At 38.3% G+C, this 17,729-nt stretch overlaps 1 protein-coding gene across 11 annotated transcripts in view; it reads left to right on the top strand.

Moving 5' to 3' along the window:
• The first annotated feature begins 2,901 nt into the window (after positions 1 to 2,901).
• Positions 2,902 to 17,729, top strand: part of LOC135688956 (uncharacterized) — a 109,026-nt gene continuing 94,198 nt past the window's right edge. For 4 of the 11 annotated variants that reach the window (XM_089110024.1, XM_089110033.1, XM_089110031.1 and 1 more), the window contains exons 1-8: positions 2,906 to 3,461; positions 6,572 to 6,675; positions 7,019 to 7,342; positions 8,270 to 8,485; positions 9,724 to 9,858; positions 10,081 to 10,181; positions 11,085 to 11,193; positions 15,159 to 15,240. In XM_089110024.1, the coding sequence (XP_088966150.1) occupies positions 3,147 to 3,461; positions 6,572 to 6,675; positions 7,019 to 7,342; positions 8,270 to 8,485; positions 9,724 to 9,858; positions 10,081 to 10,181; positions 11,085 to 11,193; positions 15,159 to 15,240 (1,386 nt within the window). In that variant the 5' untranslated portion in view covers positions 2,906 to 3,146. Of the gene's footprint in view, positions 3,462 to 6,571; positions 6,676 to 7,018; positions 7,343 to 8,269; positions 8,486 to 9,723; positions 9,859 to 10,080; positions 10,182 to 11,084; positions 11,194 to 15,158; positions 15,241 to 17,729 lie in introns of all 11 variants that reach the window. The other 7 variants (XM_089110028.1, XM_089110032.1, XM_089110023.1 and 4 more) reach the window with 5 other exon arrangements.

The following is a 17,729-nucleotide window of genomic DNA, read 5'->3' as shown; positions in this document are numbered from 1 at the left end:
TCGTACCAGCTTGCAAGCCATAGTCTTGTTACAATTGTTGTTTCGAGTCTGCTTTTCATGCTCTTGCAAAGTGAAAAGATTGTGCAACTGTACACAAATTTCCTTGTCTAGACATTTTCGTACCAGCTTGCAAGCCATAGTCTTGTTACAATTGTTGTTTCGAGTCTGCTTTTCATGCTCTTGCAAAGTGAAAAGATTGTGCAACTGTACACAAATTTCCTTGTCTAGACATTTTCGTACCAGCTTGCAAGCCATAGTCTTGTTACAATTGTTGTTTCGAGTCTGCTTTTCATGCTCTTGCAAAGTGAAAAGATTGTGCAACTGTACACAAATTTCCTTGTCTAGAAATTTTCGTACCAGCTTGCAAGCCATAGTCTTGTTACAATTGTTGTTTCGAGTCTGCTTTTCATGCTCTTGCAAAGTGAAAAGATTGTGCAACTGTACACAAATTTCCTTGTCTAGACATTTTCGTACCAGCTTGCAAGCCATAGTCTTGTTACAATTGTTGTTTCGAGTCTGCTTTTCATGCTCTTGCAAAGTGAAAAGATTGTGCAACTGTACACAAATTTCCTTGTCTAGACATTTTCGTACCAGCTTGCAAGCCATAGTCTTGTTACAATTGTTGTTTCGAGTCTGCTTTTCATGCTCTTGCAAAGTGAAAAGATTGTGCAACTGTACACAAATTTCCTTGTCTAGACATTTCCGTACCAGCTTGCAAGCCATAGTCTTGTTACAATTGTTGTTTCGAGTCTGCTTTTCATGCTCTTGCAAAGTGAAAAGATTGTGCAACTGTACACAAATTTCCTTGTCTAGACATTTTCGTACCAGCTTGCAAGCCATAGTCTTGTTACAATTGTTGTTTCGAGTCTGCTTTTCATGATGCTCTTGCAAAGTGAAAAGATTGTGCAACTGTACACAAATTTCCTTGTCTAGACATTTTCGTACCAGCTTGCAAGCCATAGTCTTGTTACAATTGTTGTTTCGAGTCTGCTTTTCATGCTCTTGCAAAGTGAAAAGATTGTGCAACTGTACACAAATTTCCTTGTCTAGACATTTTCGTACCAGCTTGCAAGCCATAGTCTTGTTACAATTGTTGTTTCGAGTCTGCTTTTCATGCTCTTGCAAAGTGAAAAGATTGTGCAACTGTACACAAATTTCCTTGTCTAGACATTTTCGTACCAGCTTGCAAGCCATAGTCTTGTTACAATTGTTGTTTCGAGTCTGCTTTTCAAGCTCTTGCAAAGTGAAAAGATTGTGCAACTGTACACAAATTTCCTTGTCTAGACATTTTCGTACCAGCTTGCAAGCCATAGTCTTGTTACAATTGTTGTTTCGAGTCTGCTTTTCATGCTCTTGCAAAGTGAAAAGATTGTGCAACTGTACACAAATTTCCTTGTCTAGACATTTTCGTACCAGCTTGCAAGCCATAGTCTTGTTACAATTGTTGTTTCGAGTCTGCTTTTCATGCTCTTGCAAAGTGAAAAGATTGTGCAACTGTACACAAATTTCCTTGTCTAGACATTTTCGTACCAGCTTGCAAGCCATAGTCTTGTTACAATTGTTGTTTCGAGTCTGCTTTTCATGCTCTTGCAAAGTGAAAAGATTGTGCAACTGTACACAAATTTCCTTGTCTAGAAATTTTCGTACCAGCTTGCAAGCCATAGTCTTGTTACAATTGTTGTTTCGAGTCTGCTTTTCATGCTCTTGCAAAGTGAAAAGATTGTGCAACTGTACACAAATTTCCTTGTCTAGACATTTTCGTACCAGCTTGCAAGCCATAGTCTTGTTACAATTGTTGTTTCGAGTCTGCTTTTCATGCTCTTGCAAAGTGAAAAGATTGTGCAACTGTACACAAATTTCCTTGTCTAGACATTTTGGTACCAGCTTGCAAGCCCTTGTCTTGTTAGCATTGACGATCGACGTAAGCTTCTGCTTTGGTCTTACATCTCCAAAGACTATTTTCAGCGCACGTGAGTGAAGTGATGAGAGCTTGCTCAACTGGATATTAGTGTATTTCAACTGTATTATGCCACAGTATGTGAATGTTGGGAGTATCATTGAGTGATAAATTGTAGCAGCTGTGGCTTGATCAAGATACGATCTTATTTTTGCTAAAAGTCGTAGCCTATCAGCAATGGCGTACCCAAGGGGGGGAATGGGGGGGTCCGGACCCCCCACTTTTCTAAAATATGGTCCTTGAGATTTGTCCAAAAACGATGTAAAACTCATTGAGGGAAGGGGGGGGGGGTAGCGGGGTAGTATACTGTATGCTTGTGTCAATAACAATTGTAAAATGCTTTGCTATTTACCGTAGCTAACATGAATCAAAATAATGGGGGGAAATTTTGCAAAAAGGGCGTTTCCACGCATTTGTGAGTGTTTTAAGGGCGTGGTTCAAGAAAATTTTCTAGGCACTGTGCCCTAGACCACCCCACTACTGTAGCCCTGGGTACGCCACTGCCTACCAGACGTTTTTTGTAGCAAGTATGGAAATTCGAATTCAGGTTTAGCGAGCCATCTACACGGACACCGAGATACTTGTATTCCGTTGTGTTGTTGATGACAGTTTGATCCGACAATTTGATTTCGAGTGGCTCAGTTTGCTTGGCAATCCTTGGTAAAGTGCCGGAGAGAAGGGATTCTGTCAGCATTGCGTTTTCCTTTGAGAAACAACTGTTATAGGCTACTTTTGCTTTTCGGAAGGAAAGGTAATCCTTGAACCACTCTAGTTCCTTGCCATCAAATCCATAAAGAGAGAGTTTTTCTAGCAACATTGCGTTCTTAGCAACAAGAAAATTACAGCATTGAACGTTTAACAAATTAAAACACATTTTTGTTCAGTTGGAAATATTAACCAATACCCATTGGCAAAGACTTGCATCTTTTTCAGGGGGAGGGGGGGGCTCTCAAATTAATGACAATTCCTAATGGCTGCTGCTGATGTCACAGGATAGAAAGTGGATTAGCTAAGGGCTTCAAGGTGATTCGTTTTCTTCCAGTTATCTATAAGATTTGGTAATCAGATAAAAATATCTTTATCTTAAGCTGGTTGAAATACAATAAAGTGTTTTGTACAAAGCAAAGTTATAAAGAGAACGTCATCGTGGCTTTGTTCCACACCACCAAGAACCACATATCAAAACAAAATGGCTACAACACCGGTCGATACTCGTACACAACCGTTGGGCATGGATGAGATTCTGCCATACATCGGGGAATTTGATAAGTTTCAGATTCTTCTAGAAGTTGCATTTTGTGTTATGGTAGTTCCAGGTTCGATGCTCATACTCGTCCCGTACTTTGCGCAAGACAGTCCTCCGTGGACATGCCTTTTAAATAGTACAGTTTGCCGTCTTAATGGAACGTTTGATTCTTATAGCCGATTCTATCAACACCGATGCAATATGCCAAGGTCAGAATGGCAATTCACAAAGCAAAAAGAATACTCAATAGTCACACAGGTAAATCTTAACCAGCTCACTCCTACTGAACCCTAATTCAGAGCAACTGTGTTAGTTGTTCCAAATGTAGAACAGAATATTATCATGTTCCCATTTCTTGTGTTGGTGATGGTGATGGTGAAAGAGGGTTGAAGTCCAAATTTTTTATTTGAAACCCATCAAAATCAATAGCTCTGCACTGAACATTGTGTAGCAGTTTATGCGAGTGGATAGTTTCTTTCGTTCTAGAAGTAATGTCAATTTTTTTTTGAGGATCAAGTGCAAAGGGTTTTTATAATTATCATTCTATTATTGATTTACTTACAGTAGGCTGGTACATTTACATGTTAACAATACATGTGCAAGATTAGATTGATACTTAAAATTGGATAAATAAGTCTTTGGTACTGCAAAATTTGATGGGGGCACGAAATAGTGGAAACATAGCTAACTTAAGTACATTTCGTCAGACACTCTTCACAATTTAAACATCGAATAATGATCCAAGCAGTGACACCGTGGAAGGAAAGAAGGCTCGAGGGGCTTAGCCTCCCATGTTAAAATTGGGGGAGATTTGGGGGGGCAGCCAAGTGGTGTAGCTAGCCATATAGCAGTGGTCATCCTCTCAAATTTCCATAATGTAGGTGTGGTCAAACTCTGCCACTGATGAGTTCCTTTTGAATAAAAATATTTAAGGCTTCTAACTAATGAAAAACATTCTGATGAGCCTTTGAATTGGCTTCTCTTATTACTTAGCAATTATCTTGTTACACCACAAAATGAACTTGTGTCTTGCATGTGGTTTGTTGGTGTTTGCTGTACTAGACAAAATTCTGACAATAACCAAAAAGAATTTTCAGGAAGCCATTAATAAACATTAGTTCAGTATAGTAGGTAAGTTAGTTTTAATCAAGAATTGTAATGAATGTCTTCCTAATTTCTTTCAATTTGGAGGCTTAAGTTCATTTGTAAAGTTTAGAGATGAGCTCGAGTTTGTAAATGAAAGTTTTAATCACATGAAACTGAATGGAGAAATCTTTTGGTCATCATTTCCACGGATAGTATTGTTAAAAGGTAATGATTAAAACCATCATGATTAACTAACAACCCTAATAGAACTGATTAATGAAAAAAATAAATGGGCCAATGAATATGTAATGACAATTTTGATATGAAATATAGGAAACTTAAATAATGGATAGCCCTAGCTGCAAAAATTTTTCTGCAAAGCTAGACTTAATTGAAATAAACCTTGCAAAATTAGTTTAGCTAAACAGAAGCATTGATTTTTTCACATGCTTGTGGTAAATATACACATGATTCCCCATATCCACATATCCACATTAGTCTATTTTTATCATGATTTCCCTTCAATAATTTGTTGTGTTTCTTAATAGCTTGAGTGGTTTCATCTACCTAACAGAGAACCTTTAACACAAATGCAAGTATATTGGCTGTGGCTAGGGGTGTAGTCCTGGATGTGGCCTTTAGAAACTCTCTACAGCACTGCCCCCTTTCTAACTTTTTTGGACGGGATCCTTGACCAGAAGTGTGCTGAATGTTTATACCCAGGTGTTGATTGAAAGTAACGTGAGAGAAAAAAGGACTCTGTTTTTTTGTATTTTACCAATCAGCGATTAGATTGACTTTTTGATTGACAAGTCACTATCTTGATTGGTGAATAAACCGGCAATAATTTCCATTCAATTTCATGAGATTATTTCGTAGCCAATCAATCGTTGCAGAGGTATCATAGGTTAAGCCTTCTAATAATGCATTCATGCTTGCGATCCAATAAATGAACGATGGTGTCATCTGCACAGTGGCATATTATATTGTCTCTCACAAAGATAAACGTTTACTTGTTTATCTAGACATTGAGCAAAAGTGGCCCTTGTAGAGATCCTTGAGGTACACCCAAAGGTGGTGTCTTTCCTTGTGGGACACCCAAAGGAGCTTTAGTACCCATCTACTTTTGCTCGCTGTTTATTCACATGATAGCGACTATGAGTAATATTCAGCCTTTTCTTGTGAAACCATATGCACCAAGTTTGGCAATTAGCAGATCACGATTTATACAGGTACTGTTTCCGTTGTCAATTGCTATCGTCCAGTTTTCAATTATTCGCAAGAGAGCATGCTTGGTGCTGCAGTTCTCTGTAAAGCTGCCTGATACGAGATGTAGAAAGCAGCAAGCGAATGACTTTGTTTCAGCTTCTGCTATCCCCTCATATACTTTTGAAGTGAATGGTGGTACTGTGATTGGCCTATTGGCCTATATCAGAGAGGGTGTTTCACTCTTCGTTAAAATTGAAGTAATGTCAAGAAGTACTGCCAACCATGAGTACAAAATGGACATGTAAGTTAGGGTCAAACTAAATATGTTGCAAATAAGCGTTTTTGTTTTGTAAAAAGTGAGAGTGGCTCATTCTGGATCGGGTTTTCGACATGCATTATAGAAGAATGACAAAAAGCCTGATTACCTCAAAGTATGCAACATATAATGCAATAATTTCCTGACAAGGAGAATAGAGAGCCTTCTACAAGTAGGTAGGGTCTGAAATTGTTTTATACAGCCTACACTCGTCACAAATTTCTGAACATTTTCAGCGCCCAAACTTCCAACTGCCCCTCTTTTAAATTTGCGCTGGATCCGTGCCCGAGCGAATGAAAGATTGAATGATTTTACGCAAGTGGACCGTTTGAACAATATTATTTGTGGAAAGGTTTAAGTTTTATACATATCAATAACAAATGAAATTATTGCTGTAGGTCCACGGTGGTCTAGGTAACCTTTACCCGCCTTCACTCATTTCTGTTGGCCAAGCATCAATGAATGATAAGTACCATTATGAAAGCTAAGGCCTACTGAGCAACCCAAGAACTAATCAATAAAAAAGAAAGGATGAAGAAATTCTAAATCGGCTTGCGAACGAAGATTAGCAGGGGATGTGCTCAAAAACCACCTGGAGTTAATAAAGCATACCTAGCTTAGGAGCCTGGGTGTTGGAGACGATCCTCCGGATTAACTCGGGATAAACAGGGTCTAGCCAGCAGTACTCTGAAAATGCTGGCACTTACAAACGGGGTTTTACTCTATACTTCAAATTTAAAATGAACGTTTATTTCAGTTCGATCTGCACTGCGACACTGAAGTATACAGTTACTTGGCCACATCTTCAGTTTTTATCAGCTGGGCGTTTGGAGGAGTCATTCTTGGTTGGGCGTCAGATAGGTAAGTAATTTGAAAACTGAATCATTTGGTCCACAATGAATCTGATGATCTATTGATCGTAATAAAATGTATGGAAACATCAGCGGTTTTACGATGTCTGCTTTGTTTTTCTAACGACCCTTTTTCTCGTGCTTGATAAGCGTGAAAAAATTTTAAAGAGAAGGAAATCCTGTGGCATATATAAGCTGTGCCAAATTATTCTCTTAAGAGTGTCCCCAAAAGAAGAAGTGGCCCAGCCATTCAGTCCTATTGTTTAATTCTGTGTTTCCAATCTTGCGCCAGCCCTTTTCATTATCGCTGTCTATGCTAAACATTTTGCTTAAAAGTTGGATCTTGTTTTTAGGTATGGTAGAAGGATTATAATGCTGACATCGACAACTTTTGTCCTTTTGTCTGCGTTCATCAGCTCGTTCTCTCCAAATATTTGGTTCTACATTTTTGCACGAGCAGTGTTTGGGTTCTTCACACCTGGAACTTTTATACAGTCAATCGTTCTAATTTCAGAATTTGTAGGCCCAAAATGGCGTCCATTTGCGGGTATAGCAATTTGGTTATTATATGCAGTAGGCGTTGTCCTCCTTGGTGTTATAGCCATCTTCGTTCAGACGTGGAAAACACTGATGATAGTCATCACAGCTCCATATTTTTTCATCTTGCTGTTTTTCTTGTAAGTTTAATCCATAAAATTGTCTTATTCATTGTCAGGGATCCTTCTTTTTCTTGGCCTTAAGCTTAGGCCCTAAGCAAAGATAGCACGTGCATTGTCGATCTCTTTCAGAGTACTGAGTGTGATGTTTGAAGTTTCAACCGACCATTTTTTGTATTGGTTTTCTATTTTGATTTTTGGGTGTACGCAGTTCATATATCAAAACCTGGAATAGGACTGGGCCACTTTTCAGTTTTAGAACAAAAGCTTAGTTCAGTACGTAGATTAGAGAAAGAACAATCAAAAACAAATATGCCATATAGCAAAGGAGTATATTTATATATATATCTTCTTGATAATTCGGGTAGTAAAACCAAAGACTAGGGAAGGAAGGAAAGGGTTCCATTTCTACTAAGATACCATTCAGTACTCAAGGCACAACAATCGTGCAAAATATGATACCAGCATGAAACTTCACAACTTATTTACTTTAAAATAAAATGCAAAACAGACTCAAGCCGAAAAATTCCGCTAAAAGCTATTTCTAGAACATTCAATTTGGTCCCAGTCCTCAAAATGACTTTAAAGTCACTTGCGAGCGATTTATTTCAACTCAACTCAGCGGAAAGGTAGAAACTGAGGAGCCTAGTTGAAAACAGTAGAGTCTGCACGCAGTCTACATGAAACAACAAAGCCACACCAAGACTGTTTAATCGAAAAGCAATTGATTTGACTCTTTCAGTTTTAAATAATATCTTCTGATTACTATACAAAGAAACTGGCTGAAGATAAGAACGGAGAGTTGTGGAACAATATGTTTTGAAGGTTTCTTGAAAAACCTTTGTTGACTGCGTTATTTTCTGCCTCAGCTGTTTTTGCATGGCCAGTCAATATTGGATAGACTATCAGACTGTTAATTCTCATAGACTATCCTTAATTTCTTGCAAGGGCCATTCCCGAATCAGCTAGATGGCTTCACGTAAATGGAAGAAATGACAAGGCTCTTGCAATCTTTCGAAAGATCGCTAAGTGTAATGGAAAGGAGCTACCAGAAATTCAACTGAAAAAGATCGAAAAGGACTGTTCCACCGGAATAAAACATTATCTTTACCTATTCAAGCCTGCAAAAATCGCAAGAAGGAGCTTGATCCAAGGATATACATGGTGAGTAAATACTTGTTTGTGATTGTGCAAGATAGAGTGGAGTTGTTGGTAGATACAATAGCTGTTGATAGACGGTGATTGATGATGGGGTTTGTCACTAATTTCCAGACAGAGACAGACACAGTTTAGCCAACTTTACAAAACGTGAAGAAAGATTTCAGTGCGTGTCAATTTTTTTGAAATATGGAAAAATTTGTTAGCTAGCCAATTAGCTAAGGGTTCTTTTGAGATTGTGTACGTGAAGAAGAAGTTAGGGACAGAAGCATAGAGAGACAAAAGAGGAAAGCAGGACAGTAGAAAACAAAAACTTATGGATTTATTGGCAGGAGTACCGAATACACTAGAATTTTTTTCGGCGTTGTCAGGTTTACTGCGTTGTCAGGTTTACTGCGTTGTCAGTTTACTGCGTTGCCAGGTTTACTGCGTTGTCAGTTTACTGCGTTGCCAGGTTTACTGGTGTGTCAGGTTTACTGCGTTGTCAGGTTTACTGCGTTGTCAGTTTACTGCGTTGTCAGTTTACTGCGTTGTCAGGCTTACTGCGTTGTCAGTTTACTGCGTTGTCAGTTTACTGCGTTGTCAGTTTACTGCGTTGTCAGGTTTACTGCGTTGTCAGGTTTACTGCGTTGTCAGTTTACTGCGTTGTCAGTTTACTGCGTTGTCAGGTTTACTGGTGTGTCAGGTTTACTGCGTTGTCAGATTTACTGCGTTGTCAGGTTTACTGCGTTGTCAGGTTTACTGCGTTGTCAGTTTACTGCGTTGTCAGTTTACTGCGTTGTCAGTTTACTTCGTTGTCAGGTTTACTGCGTTGTCAGTTTACTGCGTTGTCAGTTTACTGCGTTGTCAGTTTACTGCGTTGTCAGGTTTACTGCGTTGTCAGTTTACTGCGTTGTCAGTTTACTGCGTTGTCAGTTTACTGCGTTGTCAGTTTACTGCGTTGTCAGGTTTACTGCGTTGTCAGGTTTACTGCGTTGTCAGGTTTACTGCGTTGTCAGTTTACTGCGTTGTCAGTTTACTGCGTTGACAGGTTTACTGCTTTGTCAGGTTTACTGCGTTGTCAGGTTTACTGCGTTGTCAGGTTTACTGCGTTGTCAGGTTTATTGCGTTGTCAGTTTGCTGCGCTGCCGGGTTTACTGCGAGAACAGGGGCTAACCAAAAACCTTCTACGTCAGGCTTTCTAAGTAATTCACCACTGTAGTTAGGCCGCAAGTTTTAACTACGCATAGTTTACTGTTTTTCAGGATGGTGGATTCCTTGGTGTTCTTTGGAGTTTCATTTGGCGCCGGTGACTTAAGCGGCCACATACACAGGGACTACATCATTACCAGCTTATTTGACATACCGGCTGCTGTTATTGCAATATACCTTTGCAACAAGTGAGTTACTTCGTTTTATGCCTTGTTTTTTAGGTGGGGGGCGTAGTATTGAAACCTTGAACTTATATCGCTCATCCTATCAAAATGCATCACTAAAGAGCAAAGTTGTATGACTTAATGAAAACAATATAAAAGTTTTTTGACCATACATCTGTAAACAGCAGTAGGTCTAACGATGATCCCTGAGTGACTCACTAAACGTGAACGTACCTTATCTTCCAGAATTGGAAGAAAGAAGACAGTGATTATTCCCATGTTTATTGCCGGGATATCCTGCATCGCTGTATCCTTGATTCCAAAAAAATCAGGGAGCAAACCATCGGGTAAGTTTTTCACAAAGATTTTCAAGCTGCAGCCATTCTCATACTTAGTTTGCCTCTATAAATATATAAAATGAAAGTGTACAATTCCAGATAGGGTAAACAAGACCTGAGGCACTCATTTGAATCAAAACATGTTCAATTTGAAAGAAGCTCATACATTAATTCCAAAAGTGATATCACTTTCTCAATGATCTTTCTTTATGTTGTCAAGGTACTATTTTGCAAACATTGTCTGTCTTGGCTCAAATTTTCATGTGATGTCTTTGTTCAAATTCTATGAAATTATCTAGGAAAAGACATGATATTAAAAATGAGACAGGCATTTTCAAGAATCAAAACGTCAGTTTAAGCCCCCGTTTTCAATGTCCTGTTCGAAAACGGAACCGCCATGGTACAAAATCCGTTTGCTTTCGTACCAGTGTCAAAACTGGTCAGGGTAGCACAGCAAAGTTGTCTTGATTGAACTTTGCTGGTGTAAACAAAAAGGTGTGCAGAGAAATTTTTTTACGTTGAAGCTTGCACGGGACAATGCAAATGGGGATTAAGTCGCTTCTTTGAGCACAACATTCTAACATAGCAAAGAAGCATCTTAGGTACTTTGTAGCAGTGTCCTCTTTATGTCTAATGGGTTTAAAATTATGCTCGCACCTCAAAGAGTGCTTCATCTTCCAAGACCTAGATTAAAAGAGTTCTGCGCCATTCAGGCCTTCTAATACGTCCGATCTTATATTAGCTTCCAATACTGCACCATTACAGTCATCGTCAACATCCACTATTTGAAAACATAACCTCACTTGCTAAAGTCAACATCTGTTCCGGGAAAAACAAACCATTTTCATACAAAACTAAATGATTCTGATACGATTGATTCGTACATGGATTGACATAACTTTTTTCATCCAGAACTTGTTAGTCTTCGAGTTTTCTTTGGAGTGCTTGGAAGGTTTTGCATCGCGTTGTCGCATGATTCCATTTTCATATGGTCGACCGAAATGTACCCGACTTGCGTAAGGTAAGATTAATTAAAAAATCAATCCTGTTATGAAAAAATTTCAGCAAAAATATTTGAGAAACTACCAGCAAAATAGCGAAAACTCATTAAAATTCACTGAGTTTTCCGATTACTTAACCAATTGGAAAAAGTGAAATAGAAGATTGGAGACGAACATCAATATATAAAAAATACCAGTTATCTTCTGAACAAGTCGAAGTGTATTAGTATAGATGCCTTATTATTTTAATAAATTATTTTAGATTCGACTTGGACTTTGATCAAATACATATCTATTAATATATATATAGATATTAATATTTGTAAATATAAACAAATATCTTTATATATAAATATATTACATATCTATTTATATTACATCTCCGGCTGGGCCTAAAAAAACTTTACTTGTGTCGTTAAATAAGCTATTATTATCGTTGCTTGTAAAGTGTGCTATTTTTGTTCTTTTGTTTAGTATTCCTTATTTTGCGCTCCAAAAGTAAATAAAGGTTATTGTGGAGGAGCATATCGCGAAACGTTAATCAAATCTAGAGCCTTTGATACATACACAATATATACAATATGGCAGCACCCTTGTGGAAATAATTTCCCTCTGTCAACCTTGGCCTACTGAATAAATAAAGCAACAAATTCAAATACCTTCAATATATGAATTCCTTGACAGGAGTGCAGCCATGGGCTACTTGCAAATCTTTGCCCATATTGGTTCTTCACTAGCACCTTGGGTGGCAAAATGGCTCGTCGCCTTCCACGTGGTTCTACCGTTTTCAATAATGGGCGGTTTGGCTGTCATAAGTGCGATTCTGTTGTTGAAGTTGCCTGAGACAGCTAATAAGGAAACATTGGAAACACTTGCTGATCAATTTGAAGCGAAGGGTAGTCACGTAAAGGAGGTAGATCTAAAAGAAGAGAAGGAAAACGTTAATGAGATAAAAGACCTAACTGCATGATATTTTCCACCCTCCATCAGCAAGGAGGAGCAAAGTGCTGAAATTTTATAATCAAACCAAACCCAATATACATGCTTTTTACTTTACAAAGAACCTTGCTAGAGGCCTAGTTCTCGAAGCTCCTTATCTTTGGACTTTTTTGGACCTGATTGTTTGCAAGAAGAACAAATTCCAAAGATGAGAAGCTCCTTAGGTTGTTTGTTCTTTAAACAAAAGGCTTTTTAATTTTTTCTGCCTACTACATGCAAGCTTTTTATAAAGAAGTTCCTTATAAAAAGAGTGCAAGTTGCACGAAAGTTTGGTACATCAATTTACTTTAAATGAAGCTTTACGATGGCACAATGCTGATCACCAAGTCAAATGCAAACTTGGTAAAACTTCTAAACCCCCCCTTCCCCCCAACCCCTCAAGAAAAAAGGAAGCATTGCAGTGACCATTGCCGAATGTAATCATGTCCTCCATTTTATCATAGCCATTAACACCTTCCATCGTCTCCGTACCAACAGCAAGGTAATCTACATCACTTCTGTAACATCTCCTTGTTTTATGTGTATACACCCCGTATTGTAGTTAGTTAGTTTTCATTTCGCTGGAGAAAAGAAGCACAAAAACACAGCAGATTTGTTTTCATCGTATCGAAGGCCCATGGCAGCATCAATCAAAAATCAAGATCATAAATAATACAAAGATAAAAATTGGTGAGATCGTTCGTTTACAACTCTTTTATTAATAGTTCTGTATTTCATGTACAACCACAATAAGAGCTATTACTGATTTTACCCTGGGTACCAGAGCTATTAAAGCATTACTGAATTTACCCTGGGTACCAGAGCCACAAACTTTCGAACGCGGAAACAGAGTGCCAAGCAGAGAAGCGGAGGAGCGTTTGTATGGTGAGTTCCACCAAAAGGGTTGATCAATAACTTTCAAATATAAAATTCTGAATGAAATTGATTGGTGAGACAAAATTGAAAGGAGCATACTATGCTTTAATGAGCGTTGTTGAAATGTCTTACTTCCAGACTTTTAGCCGAGCATTCTTGTTTTGCTTAGTTCTTCAACGGTGCCAGACTTTTCAGAAAATTGATTTGGTCAAAATTAATTCAGAAAATAGGATGAAATGTGCATTTTATAGTCAAGCATTAATTGGGTACAAGTACAGAATTTGACATGGTGAAAATGATGAGATGCAGAACAACTTCAAAAACGCCCCCAAAAGCTATTTTAGACAATGCATATTAGTCCCACACAATGCATCCTGCTCCACGCACAATGCATCCTGCTCCACGCACGATGCATCCTGCTCCACACACAATGCATCCTGATCCACGCACAATGCATCATGCTCCATGCACAATGCATCGTGCTCCACGCACAATGCATCCTGCTCAACGCACAATGCATCCTGCTCCACACACTATGCAGCCTGCTCCACGCACAATGCATCCTGCTCAACGCACAATGCATCCTGCTCCACGCACAATGCATCTTGGACCACGCACAATGCATCCTGCTCCACGCACAATGCATCCTGCTCAACACAAAATGCATCCTGATCCAGGCACAATGCATCCTGCTCAACACACAATGCATCCTGCTCAACACACAATGCATCCTGCTCCACCCACAATGCATCCTGCTCCACGCACAATGCATCCTGCTCCACGCACAATGCATCCAGGACCACACACAATGCATCCTGCTCCACGCACGATGCATCATGCTCCACGCACAATGCAAGAACACGTTTTTCGACAGGTACCACAAAAAGCGTCCCTCGATTCAGAATATGCTATAACCGTCCATCTAGACAAGGTTTCTTCAGTTTTTGCACTGGCTTAAACAATCATACTTTTCTGCAGAAAATTTAAAACCTACACTTTTCTAATCGCAAGAACTACCACTTTTCATAGAGTACCGAAGTGATGATGTCATAAAAATATATTTTTAGCATTTCTGAATTTTGATCCCAGAACCTGAAAGAGCATCAGGAAATACCTCTAAATATGCAAAATCAGTTAAAGGCATTACGAATTGGTTGAGATATGGCCACTTGAGCACAGGCTCTTGCGCTATCAAACCTCTGTAATTTGATCTTTTTTCATAACTTTATGAACCAGGCCAGAATAACAGTAACCCGTTAGCTTGAAAGTAACCCTGGAAACTTGAAATCTTTCATCGGTCATATCTCGCCCACTTTGGAACATATCTAACTAATTTTGCATATTGAGAGGTATTTTATGCCGTTCTTTCAGATTATGTGGCCAAATTTAAGAAATTCTAAAAATTGGTTTTTTGATGACGTCACACTTCGGTACTCTATTGTTCTTAGCAACAAGAAAATTACATCATTGAAAGTTTACAAAATTGAAACGCATTTTTGTTTAGTTGGAAATATTTCGCCATACCGACAGTTTCTCAAGATCGCATAAAACTTGTCTCGGCAAGGTAAAAAAAGACGAATTATAAAATGCACCATTCCACTGCTATGCGACTGCACAATGGAATTACAGAAGATTCGGGTTAGTTGTATTTGTTGTTTGTTTATCGAGCAATTTCCCAATCGCTTTTTTCAACGTTGCTTCAATCCTTTGCCTGGAATCATTGTGAGCTGGCCACTCTCCTCAAACATTTTCAGGTTATAAGCTTTGGAAATCAGACAAAAATCTCTTTATTTTAAACTGGTTTAAGTACAATAAAGTGTTTTGTACAAAGCAAAGTTATATAGAGAACGTCATTGTGGTTTTGTCCTACACCACCAAGAACCGCATATCAAAACACAATGGCTACAACACCGGTCGATACTCTTACACAACCGTTGACCATGGATGAGATTCTGCCATACATCGGGGAATTTGGAAAGTTTCAGATTCTTCTAGAAGTTGCATTTTGTGTTATGGCAATTCCAGGTTCGATGCTCATACTCGTCCCGTACTTCGCGCAAGACAGTCCTCCGTGGACATGCCTTTTAAATAGTACAGTTTGCCGTCTTAATGGAACGTTTGATTCTTATAGCCGATTCTATCAATACCGATGCAATATGCCGAGGTCAGAATGGGAATTCACAAAGCCAAAAGAATACTCAATAGTCACACAGGTAAATCTTAACCAGCTCATTCCTACTGAACCCTTATTCAGAACAACTGTGTTAGTTGTTCCAAATTTAGAACAGAATAATATCATGTTCCCATTTCTTGTGTTGGTGAAAGGGGGTTAATGTCCGAATTCTTGATTTGAACCCCATCAAAATCAACAACACAGCACTGAACATTGTGTATCAGTTTATGCGACTGAACAGTTTCATTCGTTCTAGAAGCAATTTCAATTTCTTTTGGTGATCCAAAGGTTCCATGGACCATGCGATCAGGCGAGATGGCATTAACTAAGTTATGATTATCATTCTATTATTGATTTATTTACAGTGGGCTGGTACATTTACATGAAAACAATACATACACAAGATTAGATTGATGCTTAAAATTGGATAAATAAGTTTTTGGTATTGCAAAAATAATCTGATGAACCTTTGCGATGAGCTTTTGTGTTTTGAAAAAAGCAAAACTTTTAAACACGCTCAAATCTTTTTCATATGAAACTTCTGAGAGCATGTAACGTCAGAATAAGGGGTCCAAAAAAACAGGATGGAAAATTCGATCCAGAAATTGGCAGTTATTCTTCATCTTGTTCTTTCTGATCCTTATTCTGACCCTTCATACTCCAGCGTTTCTGTTAGAGCAGTGTGAGCACTTACCGTATTTAAATTGTACTCATTTGATAGGTGTAAATGGACAGCGTTTCCATCAACGAAAACTGAGCCAAATGAATACGGAGCAGTGTGGACGTAGCCTAAGTTGCTTGTCAAGCATTATTTCGACATGCAAACGTATAAACGATTACTTACATTTTTTTTAAATTATCTTTGTCAGGCGCCTGTTGGCTTCTGCGAAAATTAGGATTAACGATAATTAAACAATCTTTTTGGTAAAAAGGTTGAAATTTTATCAAGATATAATAAGGAGCTACGTTATTTATCATGGTTTTATACATATGAATCACAAATAACATTATTTCGCAGGCCCATATAACCTAAACCACCTTTACCCACCCTCACTCATTTCTGTTGGCCAAGCGTCAATCAAAGATAAGTACCATTAGGAAAGCTAAGGCCTACTGAGAAACGGAAGAAAGTAGAAACTCAAGAACCAATAAACAAAAAGGAAGGTGGGAAAAACTCGAACTCGGCTTATGAACGAAGATTAGCAAGGAATGTGCTCCGAAACCATCAGGGGTAAATAACGCATGCCTAACTTAGGGGTGTTGGAGGCGATCCTCCGGACTAACTCCGGTTAAACAGGGTCTAACTAGCAGTATGTTGAAGTATTCGTTTACGCTAAATCCTATCTGAACCAGATAGGTGAGGGGTGATTTAGCCCCTCTCTCATATTCTTACGCAAACAAGAATTTTGAAATTAGAAAGAAATTAGACAACGTCAAATCATTGGCTACCTTGCCAAATGTAATCATTACAATTTTAATCGTAAGAAACATTTTGCCGTTGTTAAAAAACTCAAAAACTATCTTTAGAAATTGCCAACATGAGGAAAGTAAGCTTTTACTTATTAAATGATATTTGATTTGTTTTTATTCATCCTGTGCTTCTGAGTGGGATATAGGAAGGTCATGAAACCTGTATCTAGACTTGCGCAAAAAATCTTGTTTCTTTAGTGACATCATTGTTTATGATAAGCTGTTTTGTTTAGCTTTCGCGAAACCCACATTAAATTACGTTTCTGTGATATCTTAAGTGAATCTTAAAGATTTTTTTGCTAAATATAAAAAAAATTGATAAGATTTAAAATTTCATTATGACGTCATGATATTTTGATGGGTATAATCGTATAGAAATCTTAACCCTCTACTGCTAACCAGTCTGGAAAAATGACGGGGGGGGGGGCTGAATTAGCCTGAGGATGCTCAAAAGAGCTTGGTCTAGATAGGGTTAACCGAAAATGCTGGCACTTACAAACGGGGTTTTACTCTATACTTCAAATTTAAAATGAACGTTTATTTCAGTTCGATTTGCACTGCGATACTGAAGTATACAGTTACTTGGCCACATCTTCAGTTTTTATCAGCTGGGCATTTGGAGCAGTCGTTCTTGGTTGGGCGTCAGATAGGTAAGTAATTGGAAAACTGAATCATTTTTGGTCCACAATGAATCTGATGATCTATTGATCGTAATAAAATGTATAGAAACATCAGCGGTTTCACGATCTCTGCTTTGTTTATCTAACGACACTTTTTCTCGTGCTTGATAAGCGTAAAAAAATTTAAAGAGAAGGAAATCCTGTGGCAATATAAGGTGTGGCTAATTATTCTCTTAAGAGTGTCCCCAAAAGAAGGAGTGGCCCAGCCATTCAGTCCTATTGTTTTATTCTGAATTTCCAATACTGCGCCAGCCCTTTTCATTATCGCTGTCAATGTTGAACATTTTGCTTAAAACTTGGATCTTGTTTTTAGGTATGGTAGAAGAATCAATATGCTGATATCGACAACTTTTATCCTTTTGTTTGGGTTCATCAGCTC

Source organism: Rhopilema esculentum, chromosome 9, assembly GCF_057945365.1.
Source record: "Rhopilema esculentum isolate cy_ngs chromosome 9, ASM5794536v1, whole genome shotgun sequence".
In the NCBI taxonomy this organism is placed as follows: Eukaryota; Metazoa; Cnidaria; class Scyphozoa; order Rhizostomeae; family Rhizostomatidae; genus Rhopilema; species Rhopilema esculentum.
The sequence above is the reverse complement of the archived record's forward strand: the minus strand, read 5'-3'. Positions and strand labels throughout refer to the sequence as shown.